Below are 15,377 nucleotides of genomic sequence, written 5' to 3' on the forward strand. Positions count from 1 at the left end.
TGGTTGACTCGTTGCCTTGTCATCAAACGTTTACGGTTCCCATTCGAAATGGTTCAAAATGGCTCTGAGCACTATGGGACTTAACATCTGTGGTCATCAGTCCCCTAGAACTTAGAACTACTTAATCCTAACTAGCCTAAGGACATCACACACATCCATACCCGAGGCAGGATTCGAACCTGCGACCGTAGCGGTCACGCGGTTCCATACTGAAGCGCCTAAAACCGCACGGCCACACCGGCCGGCTCCATTCGAAAGCCACTTGCTTACGGCTATTAATAGAGAAGTTGTGTGGAATCAACTGACACTATGTATCCCTTCCTTACATATCGCTGTTGCGAATGAACCTTACACCGCGACACAGACACAAGTTTGAATGCAGCGAACAGGGAGAAAAAGTGACACAACAGAGGTCTGAACACGGCTCATGTGCTTGGCAGTCCAACACCATGATCATATTTTGTTCTTTACTAGGAGCACAGGTGGGGAATTAACCACGACACCGTTGCTCTTCCCAATTGCGCTAGTTGCACTTTTTGTCCCCGGACCGTTCAGGCTTTCTGTTTAGCTGTTTTTCACAGTTAAGTGCAGCTTCTTCCTCTTTTCATGCTTGACCTTTGTTCAAGTTTTGACGGGCTATCCACTACGCACTCTTACCAATAAATCTGAGGGTGGTGCGATAGGGAATTTTCCTCGCAAGCAGCCGAGTTCAAAGCGCGCAACGGCTGCTTCTCACTAGTCGCCATCTTGTGGATTTTAATTAAACAATTAACGACTACTGCATCAAACTGAAACTTTGTATACAGGGTGTAAATTTTAAGTTGACAAATCAGAATAACTCGAAAAATAAGCTTCACACGAAAAAAATGTGTAGAATCTAAAGTAGATTATTTTCGAGGGGGACATCTGCTGGTGCTAAAATTAGCCCGCCACCCCAGCCCCCTGCGGATGGGGCGGGAGGCAACTTTAAAATATCGAATGGGAACCCCCATTTTTCATTGCAGAATCAGATTATACATAAGAAAACTACGTACATTTTGTCTTAAACATCTGTTTTGATTCTTGGTAGTTGGCGCTGTTATTCAAGAAAAGCCATGTTCTCATTTGTGCGTGGAAAATGGTTACGGATAAATAAAAAATAGTTATTAAGTACGTAAATTTTGAATCGCTGAAACTAAAACTCTCCCTCTCTCCCCATAGGGTGGGGTTTAAGACAGAGGAATTAGAGTTTTACAAATGTTGAGCCAAATATTAATTTTTTCCGCAGATTCAGACAAGTTTTGTTTGTTTCGTGGTCACGAGGCCACACAACTTCATATTCGGCTCAATATTTGTAAAATGGGGAGAGAGGGAGAGTTTTAGTTTTAGCGAATCAAAATTTACGAAGGAATTAAGTATTTTTTATTTATCCGTAACCATTTTCCACGCAAAACTGAGAACATTGGTTTTCTTGAATTATAGCGCCAACTACCAGGAATAAAAACAAATGTTTGAGACAGCATGTACGTAGTTTTTTATGTATAATCTGATTCTGCAATAAAAAATGACGGTTCCCATTTGAAATTTTAAAGTTGCCTCTCGCCCCATCCCCAGGGGGATGGGTTGGCGGGCTAATTTTAGCACCAGCAGATGTCCCCCCCGAAAATAATCACCTTTGGATTCTACACATTTTTTCGTATGAAGCTTATTTTTCGAGTTATTCTGGTTTGTCAACTTAAAATTTACTCTCTGTATAGTGACTCCTGTACTTGGGGACGTTATTGATCACTCTCCTTGCTCAGTCATACGTAATTAAACATATAAGAGAAGATGCAAAGGAGAGCGGCGCGTTTCGCCACAGGGTTATTTGGTAAGCGTGATAGCGTTACGGAGATGTTTAGCAAACTCAACTGGCAGACTCTTCAAGAGAGGCGCTCTGCATCGCGGTGTAGCTTGCTGTCCAGGTTTCGAGAGGGTGCGTTTCTGGATGAGGTATCTCCCTACTTATACCTCCCGAGAAGACCACGAATGTAAAATTAGAGAGATTCGAGCGCGCACGGAGGCTTTCGGGCAGTCCCGCTAACCATACGCGACAGGAACAGGAAAGGGAGGTAATGACAGTGGCACGTAAAGTGCCCTCCGCCACCCACAGTTGGGTGGCTTGCGGAGTATAAATGTAGATGTAGATAAAATTCGACCGTAAAATTTTAATGAATCTAAACCAATCAGCATATTAACATAAAAATTACGTTACTATTAAGGGGCTCCGGAACGCCCTATACTTGCAATGTTAAAATAACGCTTATAAATTACATCTTTCCTCACAAAGTATTTGAGGTAGGAAGTTGAACTTTTTACAGATTATTTATTGGAATATGGGCTAACACTTAACACAGGGATTTTACAAAATTTTTGTTCAGTTATTAAAGATGATTTTTTTTCAATTGTAATGAAAATTGACAACATTTTTTTGCAATTTTTTATTTATATATTCAAAAATATACAGTTTTTTGGAAAAAGGCTGTGTTAAATTATGCAGAAGGTACTGTGTAACATTTACTGAAAGTTTGAAACAAATATGTTTGGAAGAGCCTTAGAAAACATGTAATTAGTATGAGAAAATAAAAGTTTTGCGAATCGAGCGACAAAGATTGGATTAACTTTTTAGTGCATTCCAGGTCCATAGGATGGATTATCTTCATCCTCTGCAAACTCCTCCTCCAGCTTCCTCTTGTTCCTCCTCCTGTTTACTTTTGCTTGTATTTCTAGACTCTTTACAGCTCTGTCTGCAGCCCGAAGGCGTTCCTTGTCTAAAGCAAGCATCGCTCGTTGTTGTGTTCGTAGATTTTGCTACCATTTTCTTCAGTTGCAGTTACTGCAACACTGTTCCAAAAGGTGGTCATGTATGAACACTTATCACATTTCAGTTGTATTTCACTAGCAAGTCCTACGTGCTTTATTATGGAGAGTTCCAGACCAACTTCACTACAATGAATACATCTTACACAGTTTGAAAAAATTCCTTTGAGAACCGACATATCAAATATTCATTCACATCCAATTCGCCCATAAAACATTCATAGTTTTCACTCATTGAACCAAGCTTCTTCTGTGAAGTATTTTCTTTCCCACTTTGACTGCTACGGGCAGGTATACTTGAGAGGTTAGGTTCACTCACTTGGTTATCGTCTTTATTGTTTACATTAATAACACATACCTTTGGCTTTCCAACATTTCTCCTTTTCTTAAAAGCCTTCAGAGGATTTCTAATAACTTTACTTTTACTCATTATTATACTTCAACAAAACAGAGACTCAAGAAACAGAATTAATTACGAATATTTTCGAGATAACGACAGAGTAAATAAACATGAAACAATCGACAATCACACCAGCGATATATATTGAACCATCACAGGTTAGCCACAACACATACTTTATCTCACATCACTAAAATGTACCTGATGAACACGGACGTTAATAATAACACCATTTGACAGCAGTTTAACAGCGCCACAGTGGGTCACGCCCATGTAGAACACATTTCAAAAAAAATTTAAAAATAGTTGTAGTCTTCGGAATTGAATAAATTACATATCTATTAAAAGGTAATAGTCTGCAGATTCAGAAAACGCAAAAAAGTAGAAATTGAACTTTTCATGATTTTGAGCCTTTCCGGAGCCCCTTAATATTGTAAGGGACATTGAGGAGCTACACGAGGTGTGAGTAAGGTGCGGCGTGTGTGCCCGGCAGATGAACCGGATGAGCTCGTTCCTGGACCTGTCCATGATGTACGGCGCCGACGAGGCGGCGTCGCAGCGGCAGCGGCTGCGGCAGCGTCGCGGCGGCCTGCTGACGTCACAGCGAGACGGGCGCGGCCGCGAGTTCCCGCCGCAGAGCGCGCGCCCCGACCAGGAGTGCTTCCTGCAGGCGCAGAACGACACCTGCTACACCTCCTGTACGTACCGCCGACTGGCCGAGAGCGCTTCTCTCAAGTAGTCATACTTCACTGGCATTCAACGCCTCTTAAAGCGATAATCGCATAACAAAGCGTTTCGAGGATCGACGGTCTCACAGTCAGGCTGCCAGTGTCCAAACCATCGCACGAAAGATACTAAAATGTAAAACAACCGTCATAATGTAAATGTATTGAGGAAGAAGTCATTTTCCTCCAAAATTGTTCTTTTCAGTCCTCGTTGCGAGACTCATCCCAACTCCCACCTAAGTACTTGACATTGAAGTTGACGAGTACTCTGATTCAGTAAACAAATGGTTCAAATGGCTCTGAGCACTATGAGACTTAACATCTATGGTCATCAGTCTCCTAGAACTTAGAACTACTTAAACCTAACTAACCTAAGGACATCACACAACACCCACTCATCACGAGGCAGAGAAAATCCCTGACCCTGCCGGGAATCGAACCCGGGCGCGGGAAGCGAGAACGCTACCGCACGACCACGAGCTGCGGACCAGTAAACACTGAAATAAGTCACAGTACAGCAGCGGAAATAGTTTGTGACACCTGAAAGGCCCCAGACACCAAAACAGAACAAGACAGTTTCCAATATACTGAGGCGACAAAAAGCGATACACACGTATATACAGTACATGGCGGTAGTATCGCGTGCACAAGGTGTAAAAGGACAGGGCTTTGGCAGAGCTGTCATTTGTACTCGGGCAATTGACGTGAAAAAGTCTCCGAGGTTATTACGGCCGCATGACGTGAATTAAGAGACTTTGAACGCGGAGTGGTAGTTGGAGCTAGGCGAATGGGACATTCCATTTCGGGAATCGTTAGGGAATTCAGTATTCCCAGATCCACAATGTCAAGAGTGTGCCGAGAATACTAAATTTCAGGTATTACCTCTCACCACGAACAGTGCAGTGACCGACTGCCATCACTTAACAACAGAGTGCGGTGGCATTAGCTTATACCAAATTTCAGGCATTACCTCTCACCACGAACAATGCATTGACCGGCACCTGTCACTCAACAACAGAGTGCGGCGGCATTTGCTCATACCAAATTTCAGGCATTACCTCTCACCACGAACAATGGAGTGACCGACAGGCATCACTCAACAACAGAGTGTGGTGGCATTTGCTCATGCCAAATTTCAGGCATTACCTCTCACCACGAACATTGCAGTGACCGGCAGCCATCACTCAACAACAGAGTGTGGTGGCATTTGCTCATACCAAATTTCAGGCATTACCTCTCACCACGAACAATGGAGTGACCGACAGCCATCACTCAACAACAGAGTGTGGTGGCATTTGCTCATACCAAATTTCAGGCATTACCTCTCACCACGAACAATGCAGTGACCGGCAGCCATCACTCAACAACAGAGTGTGGTGGCATTTGCTCATACCAAATTTCAGGCATTACCTCTCACCATGAACAATGGAGTGACCGACAGCCATCACTCAACAACAGAGTGCGGTGGCATTTGCTCATACCAAATTTCAGGCATTACCTCTCACCACAAACATTGCAGTGACCGGCAGCCATCACTCAACAACAGAGTGCGGTGGAATTTGCTTATACCAAATTTCAGGCATTACCTCTCACCACGAACAATGGAGTGACCGACAGCCATCACTCAACAACAGAGTGCGGTGGCATTTGCTCATACCAAATTTCAGGCATTACCTCTCACCACAAACATTGCAGTGACCGGCAGCCATCACTCAACAACAGAGTGCGGTGGAATTTGGTTATACCAAATTTCAGGCATTACCTCTCACCACGAACAATGGAGTGACCGACAGCCATCACTCAACAACAGAGTGCGGTGGGATTTGCTTATACCAAATTTCAGGCATTACCTCTCACCACGAACAATGGAGTGACCGACAGCCATCACTCAACAACAGAGTGCGGTGGCATTTGCTTATACCAAATATCAGGCATTACCTCTCACCACGGACAACGCATTGGCCGATTGTCTCCTCTTAAAGACCTAGAGCAGTGACGTTTATAGAGACATGTCAGTCCTTAGCGCAAGGAATACCGCAGAAATTAATTTAGGGTGTTGGACGAACTTGTTCTTTAAGATAGTGGGGCGAAATTCGGCGTTAATGGGCTATGGCAGCAGATTGCCGACGGGATTGCCTTTGCTAGCAGCACGACATCGCCTGCAGCACCTCCCCTGCGCTCTTGAGCATATCCATTGGACCCTGGGCGACTGGAAAAACGTGGTTTGGTCAGATGAGTCCTGGTTTCAGATGGTAAGAGCTAATGGTATGGTTCGAGTGTGACGCAGACACCACGAAGCCATGGACTACAGTTGTCAACAAGGAGCTGTGCATACTGGTGGTGGCTCCGTAACGCTGTGGAATGTAAGTAATGAAATGTGTCCTCTGGATGACTATTTTCAGCCATTCATGGCTGTTATGTTCCCAAACAACGATGCAATATTTATTGATTACAATGCGCCATGTCGCTGGCCAAAATTGTCTGCGATTGGTTTCAAGAGCATCCTGGACAATTCGATCGAATGATCTACCCACTCATCGAACATTTATGGGACATGACTGAGAGGTCAGTTCGCGCACAAAATCCTGCACAAGCAACATTGCATGTACACACATAAATCTGAGTTTTTAAGACAGTATTTACATTTTTGAAAAACAAATGAAGTTTTGTATGTGTACCTTTTCACCACGTGTTGTGGTTTTCCTGGATTTTTATGTTTTTTGTTGCAGTTGTGTTCTTTCATGGTTTGCCCTTTGCAACCACATAGAACTTAACGTATAACAGTAATTTATTTCGAAATTTTACTACCAGAAATGTTACGGTTATGCCTAACATTAAATAATTCTATGTGGAAGATTGTGTGTGTGTTTTTGCAATAGATTTTACTTACTTTTTCTGGTTTCCCCATTATCTTCACTGTGTAATTTTTATTGAAGATAATCGTGAAACCAGAGAAAGTAAGTGAAACACATAGCAAACACACACACACGCACGCAGTCTTCCACACAGAATTATTTAATGCTAGGCGTAACCATAATGTTCCCAGGCGTAGAATTTCGAAATTAATTATTGTTCTGCATTAAGTGCTATAGTGTTGCAGATGACAAACTATGAAAGAAAACAACTGCAATAAAAGAAACATTAAAATGCAAGAAAACCACAACATGTAGTAAAAAAGTAAATATACAATACTTTGTTTGTTTTTCCAATTTGTAAATACTGTTTTAAAACTCAAATTTATGTGCGTTCAAGTATTAATGAGCTTTTCTCCAGCTTTGTAGAAAGATGATAAAACGCCACTGACGATGCTGGAACTTTAGCGAAACATGTCTGGGAAATAAAAGTAAAGATAAAAATCATGTTTTGCTCAAGGCGGATCGTCTCCCAAAAAAAAAAAAAAAAAAAAAAAAAATGGATTTGCGAGGAAGCGCGGACAGAGGAGCTCCAGCCTCAAGAACGTTACCTACAGCTTGTACTGAAACCACATTGCAGTTATGAGAGCCGAATGACATGAAAAGGATTGTAATTACTAATGAAAAACACCTCAGTTGTATAATTATAAGTTTATTGTCCGATGACCGCTTTGGTTCTGAGAAGATCTGTATTGAAGTTCTAAGAACGAAAACGTTTCTAGCATAATAGATGTGTAATTATACAGCTGAAGTGGTTTTCATTAATCATTAAAATCTGTCAGCTGCGGTGCTCAATACGATCAGGATTCTTAACGAAAAGGAAGCAGTGGGTGAGAAGGCAATGAAACAGGATTGTAACCTGCAGGCGATGTTATTCAGTCTGTACACTGAACAAGTAGAAAGCGAATGACAAATTTGGAAACGGAATTTAAGTTCAGAGAAAAGAAATAAAACTGTTGAGATTTGCCAGTTACGTTGTAATTTTGTCAGAAATTTCAAATTACTTGGAAGGTTAGCTGAACGAAATGGATAGTGTCTTGAAAAGATGTTATAAGATGGAAATTAACAAAATTAAAGCAAGGGTAATGGAATGCAATTGAGCGAGATCAGGTTATGGTAGAGGGGATAAAACACTAAGAGTAGTAAATGAGTTTTATTATTTGGGTAGCAACATAACTAACCATGGGCGAAGTAGAGAGGATATAAAACGAAGACTATCAGTAGTAAAGAAAACGCTTCTAACAACAGGAAATTTACTAACATCGAATATAAATTTACGTGTCAGAAAATACACTGAAGCGCCAAAGAAACTGGTGTAGGCACGCGTATTTAAATACAGAGATATGTAATCAGGTAGAACACGGCGCTGCGGTCGGCAATGCCTATAATAGACAACAAGTGTCTGGCGCTGTTGTTAGATCGGTTTCTGCTGCTACAATGGCAGGTAATAAAGATTTAAGTGAGTCTCAACGTGGTGTTATAGTCGACGCACGAGTGATGGGGCACAGCATCTCCGAAGCAGCGATGAAGTGGCGATTTTCCCGTACGACCATTTCACGAGTGTACCGTGAATATCAAGAATACGGCAAAACATCAGATCTCCGACATCGCTGCGGCCGGAAAAAGATCCTGCAAGAACGGGACCAACGACTGCCGAAGAGAATCGTTCAAAGTGACAGAAGTGCAACCCTTCCGCAAAATTGCTGCAGATTTCAGTACTGGGCCATCAATAAGTTTCAGCGTACGAAACATTCAACGAAACATCATCTGTATAGGCTTCCGGAGCTGAAGACCCACTCATATACCCTTGATGACTGCACGACACAAAGATTTACGCCTCGCCTGTGCGCATCAACACCGACATTGGATTGTTGATGACCAGAAACATGTTGCCTGGTCGGACGAGTCTCGTTCCAAATGGACGTTTACGGATATGGAGACAACATCATGAATCCATGGACTCTGCATGTTAGCAGGGGACCGTTCAAGCTGGTGGAGGCTCTGTAACGGTGTGGGGCGTGTGCAGTTGGAGTGATATGGAACCCCTGATACGTCTAGATATGACTCTGACAGGTGACACGTACGTAAGTATCCTGTCTAATCACCTGCATCCATTCAAGTCCATAGTGCATTCGTCGGACTTGGGCAATTCCAGCAGGACAATGCGATACCCCACACGTCCAGAATTACTACAGGGTGGCTCCAGGAACATTCTTCTGAATTTAAACACTTCCACCAAACTTCCCAGATATGAATATTATTAAGGGTACCTGGGACGCCTTGCAATGTGTAATGTGCTATTCAGAAGAGTTCTCCACCCCCCCCCCCCCACCCCGTGCTCTTACGGATTTATGGACAGCTTTGCAAGATTCGTGGTGTCAGTTCCTTCCAGCACTATTTCAGACATTAGCCGAGTCCACGCCACGTCGTGTTGACGCATTCCTTCGTGCTCGAGGAGGCCTTATCCGATATTCGGCAAGTGTAACCGTTTATTTGGCTCTTCGGTGTAGTATCTGAATATATTTTTGAAGGGTGTAGCGTTATACAGAAGTGAATCGTGAACGATAAACAGTTCAGACAAAGACTTGAAGCTTCTAAAATGTGGTGCCATAGAAGAATGCCGGATTAAATGTTTAGAGGGCTAACTAAAGAAGAGATAGTAAGTGGAATTTGGGAGAAGAGAAATATACGACACAAGTTGAATACAAGAAGCTGTCGATTGATAGTCACCATGAGGCATCAAAGGATTGTCAGTACGGTAGGAGAGGGAAGAGTCGGAGGTAAAATTGTGGACGGACACTAAGGCTTGACTACAGTAAGCACATTCGAATGGATGCCGCTGCAGTAGTTATGCAGATATGGAGAAAATTGCACAGGATAGAGTAGTGTAAAGAATTGAATCAGAGTGAGTATCCCGTCACCAGCATTGTGAAGCCTAGTGCAGGTTTGGCTCAAGTGACTGACAGCATAGGGGAGTTGCGTACGGATTTTACGAAGGAGGATGAGGTAGTGGTAGTGGGCGGTGCAGGGAACAGTCCTGATAGGGATGGGGAATATGATGAATGTGTTGACATGGTGGAGATAGCTACTCAAACTAGTTGCACAAATGTGCATTTCGTGCAACTGTTTCACCGTCATGATCGGCCTCATCTGAATGCGGCTGTTAGGCGCGTTAACATGGCGCTGGGGAGGGCGCTGATGGCAGAGGGCATAGGTCACATCTCAGTGGTGCCAGTTGAGTCTATCAGTAGATCGGGATTCACTAGGCACGGCCTGCTTCAATAGGTATGGGAAGGGGAGGCGGCAAAGCTTGTAGGTGACAGTGTAGTAGGGTGTGATGGGGTCACTCAAGGAAAAATTCCTTTAGTAGTTGGTGTTAGAGTTGCACCTATTTTGAGACTTAATTCAGCTGACAAGTATACCTGCTTTAAGGAAGTTCCTCTAACTAAGGGCTCGCCTCCTGAGGATGTAATGTTTCCAAGTAGAGAAGGAATTAACATATTTCATCAAAATATAAGAGGTATTAGAGATAAAGTTAGTGAACTGCTTATAGATGTTGTCTCTGAAATTATTGGTATATCAGATCAGCAGTTAAATAATTTCACAATTCAGAGGCTTCCTTTAACAGGATACAGATAAGCTGGTTGTTTTTCAACGAGTTCCTTGCGGGATAGGGGAGTGGCTATGCACGTAAAAAACAGTATTCCATTTGACTCCGTAGATGTGTCACTGCACTCCACTGAACAGATATTAAAATGTTGTGCAGGGGCAGTTGAATTTAGCGAAACTGAACTGCTAATTGTTGTTGTCTATAGGCCCCCTAACTCTGACTTCAGAGCATTTCCGCTCAAGCTAGAGAGGGTTCTTGATTCACTTTGTAGGAAGCACGAGAAATTAGTTATATTTGGTGACTTCAATATTAATTTTCTACACGATTGTGCAAGAAAAAGGATGCTGGTGGATCTCATAAATTTATATGATCTGATGCAGATGGTGTTTTTTCCAACTAGGGCGCAGGGGAACAGTAGCACAGCCATAGACAATATTTTTATTCATTCATCATTACTAGATGGGCATTCTGTTAGTAAAAGGGTGAATGGCCTTTCAAACCATGATGCACAAATTTTATGACTAAAGCCTTTAGTACTCAAACAAATGTCACATTTAATTACAAACTATGTAGGAAAGTTAATCTAACAACAATAGAGAGTTTTTTAAACCTTATCAAGGAACAAGGGTGGCAGGATTTTTATAGTGCCGATAACATAGATGATAAATACAGGGTAGTTCATTGATAGTGACCGGACAAAATATCTCACGAAATAAGCATCAAACGAAAAAACTACAAAGAACGAAACTCGTCTAGCTTGAAGTGGGAAACCAGATGGCGCTATGGTTGGCCCACTAGATGGTGCTGCCATAGGTCAAACGGATATCAACTGCGTTTTTTTTAAATAGGAACCCTCATTTTTTATTACATATTCGTGTAGTACGTAAAGAAATATGAATGTTTTAGTTGGACTACTTTTTCCGCTTTGTGATAGATGGCACTGCAATAGTCACAAACGCATAAGTACGTGGTATCACGTAACATTCCGCCAGTGCGGTCAGTATTTGCTTCGTGATATATTACCCGTGTTAAAATGGACCGTTTACCAATTGCGGAAAAAGTCGATATCGTGTTGATGTATGGCTATTGCGATCAAAATGCCCAACAGGCGTGTGCTATGTAAGCCGCTCGGTATCCTGGACGACATCATCCAAGTGTCCGGACCGTTCGCCGGATAGTTGCGTTACGTAAGGAAACAGGAAGTGTTCAGCCACATGTGAAACGTCAACCACGACCTGCAACAAATGATGATGCCCAAGTAGGTGTTTTAGCTGCTGTCGCTGTTAATCCGCACACAAATTGCGCGAGAATCGGGAATATCAAAGACGTCGATGTTGAGAATGCTACATCAACATCGATTGCACCCGTACCATATTTCTATGCACCAGGAATTGCATGGCGACGACTTTGAACGTCGTGTACAGTTCTGCCACTGGACCCAAGAGAAATTCCGGGACGATGGCAGATTTTTTGGACGCGTTCTATTTAGCGACGAAGCGTCATTCACCAACAGCGGTAACGTAAACCGACATAGCATGCACTATTGGGCAACGGAAAATCGACGATGGCTGCGACAAGTGGAACATCAGCGACCTTGGCAGGTTAATGTATGGTGCGGCATTATGGGAGAAAGGATAATTGTCCCCCATTTTATCGATGGCATTCTAAATGGTGCAACGTATACTGATTTCCTACGTAATGTTCTACCAATGTTACTACAAGATGTTTCACTGCATGACAGAATGACGATGTACTTCCAACCTGATGGATGTCCGGCACATAGCTCGCGTGCGGTTGAAGCGGTATTGAATAGCATATTTCATAACAGGTGGATTGGTCGTCGAAGCACCATACCATGGCACGTTCACCGGATCTGACGTCCCCGGATTTCTTTCTGTGGGGAAAGTTGAAGGATATTTGCTATCGTGATCCACCGACAACGCCTGACAACATGCGTCAGCGCATTGTCAATACATGTGCGAACATTACGGAAGGCGAACTACCCGCTGTTCAGAGGAATGTCGTTACACGTATTGCCAAATGCATTGAGGTTGACGGACATCATTTTGAGCATTTATTGCATTAATGCGGTATTTGCAGGTAATCACGCTGTAACTGCATGCGTTCTCAGAAATGATAAGTTCACAAACGTACATGTATCACATTGGAATAACCGAAATAAAATGTTCGAACGTACCTACGTTCTGTATTTTAATTTAAAAAACCTACCTGTTACCACTTGTTGGTCTAAAATTGTGAGCCATGTGTTTGTGACTATTACAGCACCATCTATCACAAATGGAAAAAAGTGGTCCAACTAAAACATTCAAATTTCTTTACGCACTACACGAATATGTAATAAAAATGGGGGTTCCTATTTTAAAAAAACGCAGTTGATATCCGTTTGACCTATGGCAGCGACATCTAGCGGGCCAACCATATCGCCCTTTGGTTTCTCCCTTCAAGCTAGACGAGTTTCGTTCTTTGTAGTTTTTTCTTTGACGCTTATTTCGTGAGATATTTGGCCTGGTCACGATCAATGGACCTCCCTGTATATTGCTATCCTCAACACATTTCTCATGCTCTTTGAGAGTTTCTTTCCATTAGAACGTTCTAAACGGGGTACTAGCAGTAATAGGCAGCCCTGGTGGCTGATTAGTGGGATAAGGAATATCTTGTAGAGCAAAGCGGGAACTATATCAAAATGTTAGAAGTAGTCACAATCAAGCTACAGTGGCCCATTACAAACAGTAATGTAAGGTGCTTAGTAATGTTATTAGGAACGCAAAAAGTATGTGGTATGCAAATAGAATAGCTAATTCGCAGGATAAAATTAAAACCATATGATCAGTTGTGAAGGAAGTGTCTGGTCAGCAGCACAAGGTCGACGATATAAAGTCAGTTCGCAGTAAAAATATTTCTGCTACTGATACGTCCAATACATATACGGTATTTAACAATCATTTTCTGAGCACTCCTGGTGAATTAAATAAAAATTTAGTTTCTACAGTGAGATTGATGTCTAAAATACTCCTCTGTGTTACAGACAAGAGGAAGGTTGAGTCAATAATTAAATCACTGAAGACTAAGGGCTCTCATGATTATGATGGAGTGTCTATCAGAATATTAAAGTACTGTGCTGCACATGTTAGCCCAGTATTTAGCCACATTTGTAATTTTTCCTTCAGGAATGATCAATTTCCTGAACGATTAAAGTACTCAGTAGTAAAGCCGCTCTATAAAAAGGGAGAAAGGAATAATGTTGATAATTTTAGACCTACTGCTACGCCATCAGTGTTTGCAAACGTTATTGAAATGGCTGTTTATGTGAGGATAATTGAACATTTTATATCACACAATTTGCTGTCAAATGTACAGCTCGGGTTTAGAAGTGGTTTAACTACTGAAAAGCATATTTTCTTTTCTCTGTGCCGGCCGCTGTGGCCGTGCGGTTAAAGGCGCTTCAGTCTGGAACCGCGTGACCGCTACGGTCGCAGATTCGAATCCTGCCTCGGGCATGGATGTGTGTGCTGTCCTTAGGTTAGTTAGGTTTAATTAGTTCTAAGTTCTAGGCGACTGATGACCTCAGAAGTTAAGTCGCATAGTGCTCAGAGCCATTTGAACCATCTTTTCTCTGTGGGTACTGGATGGATTAAACAAAAGGTTTCGAACGCTTGGTATATTTTTTGATTTAAATAAGGCTTTTTGTTTTGATCATAAGATTTTGCTCCAGAAGTTGGACCATTATGGAATACGGGGAGTAGCTCACAGTTGGTTCACCTCATACTTTAGCAACAGACAGCAAACGGTCATTATTAACAGTGTTGAGAATGGCTGTGATGTGTGGTCTGAGTGGGTTACAGTCAAGTGGGGGGTGCCCTAGGGATCAGTGTTGGGGCCACTCCTGTTCCTTATTTATGTAAATGATATGCCCTGTAGTATTACAGGTAACTCTAAAATATTTCTGTTTGCTGATGACGCGAGTGTGGTAATAAAGGATGTTGTGGGCAACATTGGCTCTGTTTCAAATAGTGCAGTTCATGACCTAAGTTCGTGGCTTGTAGAAAATAAACTAACACTAAATCACAGTAAGACTCAATTTTTACAGTTTCTAATACACAATTCGACGAAACCTGACGTTTTAATTTCACAGAATGGTCATATGATTAGTGAAACTGACCAGTTCAAATTTCTAGGTGTTCAGATAGATGGTGAGCTGTCGTGGAAAACCTACGTTCTTCTTCAAAGACATAATGCTGTCATTTTTACTATTCGAACGATATCTGTAGTGAGTGATCGTTCAATGCGAAATGTAGTCTACTTTGCTTATTTTCATTCGCCTATGTCGTATGGTGTTATATTTTCGGGTAACTCTTCCCATTCTAAAAGGATATTTTTGATTCAGAAACGGGCGGTTCGGACAATAAGTGGTGTAAGTTCACGAACCTCTTGTCGACCCCTGTTTACGACTCTGGTTATTTTGACATTGGCCTCTCAATGTATATATTTCTTACTGTCATTTCTTGTTAAGAATATTAGCTTGTTGCCAAGAATAAGCAGCTTCCACTCAGTTAATAGTCGGCAAAAATCAAACCAGCATTTCGATCGGACTTCCTTGCCTCTTGTGCAGAAAGGTGTACAGCATACTGCTGCATCCGTTTTCAATAAGCTACCACTTGAATTCAAAAATCTTAGCAGTAATCCACGCACTTTCAAATCTAAACTGAAGTTTTTCCTCATAGGCCACTCCTTCTATTCAGTCGAGGAGTTCCTTAAGAAATTAATCTGATTCTTGTTGTATTGTTGATTGCGTTTACTGAAACTGATGATTGATTTTTTCGGGTTCATTAACATTTATTTTTATCTGTTATTGCTTTTCTGTTGTAATTTCG

The 15,377-nt window shown here is 42.1% G+C and overlaps 1 protein-coding gene across 1 annotated transcript in view; it reads left to right on the plus strand.

The window, feature by feature from the left end:
• The window catches only part of LOC126416272 (peroxidase-like), a 181,307-nt gene that overhangs the window by 61,377 nt on the left and 104,553 nt on the right, over nt 1-15,377 (plus strand). Inside the window, exon 6 of the mRNA XM_050083951.1 lies at nt 3,732-3,936. Coding sequence (XP_049939908.1) covers nt 3,732-3,936 — 205 coding nt within the window. The remainder of the gene's footprint in view (nt 1-3,731; nt 3,937-15,377) is intronic.

This window comes from Schistocerca serialis, chromosome 1 (assembly GCF_023864345.2).
Source record: "Schistocerca serialis cubense isolate TAMUIC-IGC-003099 chromosome 1, iqSchSeri2.2, whole genome shotgun sequence".
In the NCBI taxonomy this organism is placed as follows: Eukaryota; Metazoa; Arthropoda; class Insecta; order Orthoptera; family Acrididae; genus Schistocerca; species Schistocerca serialis.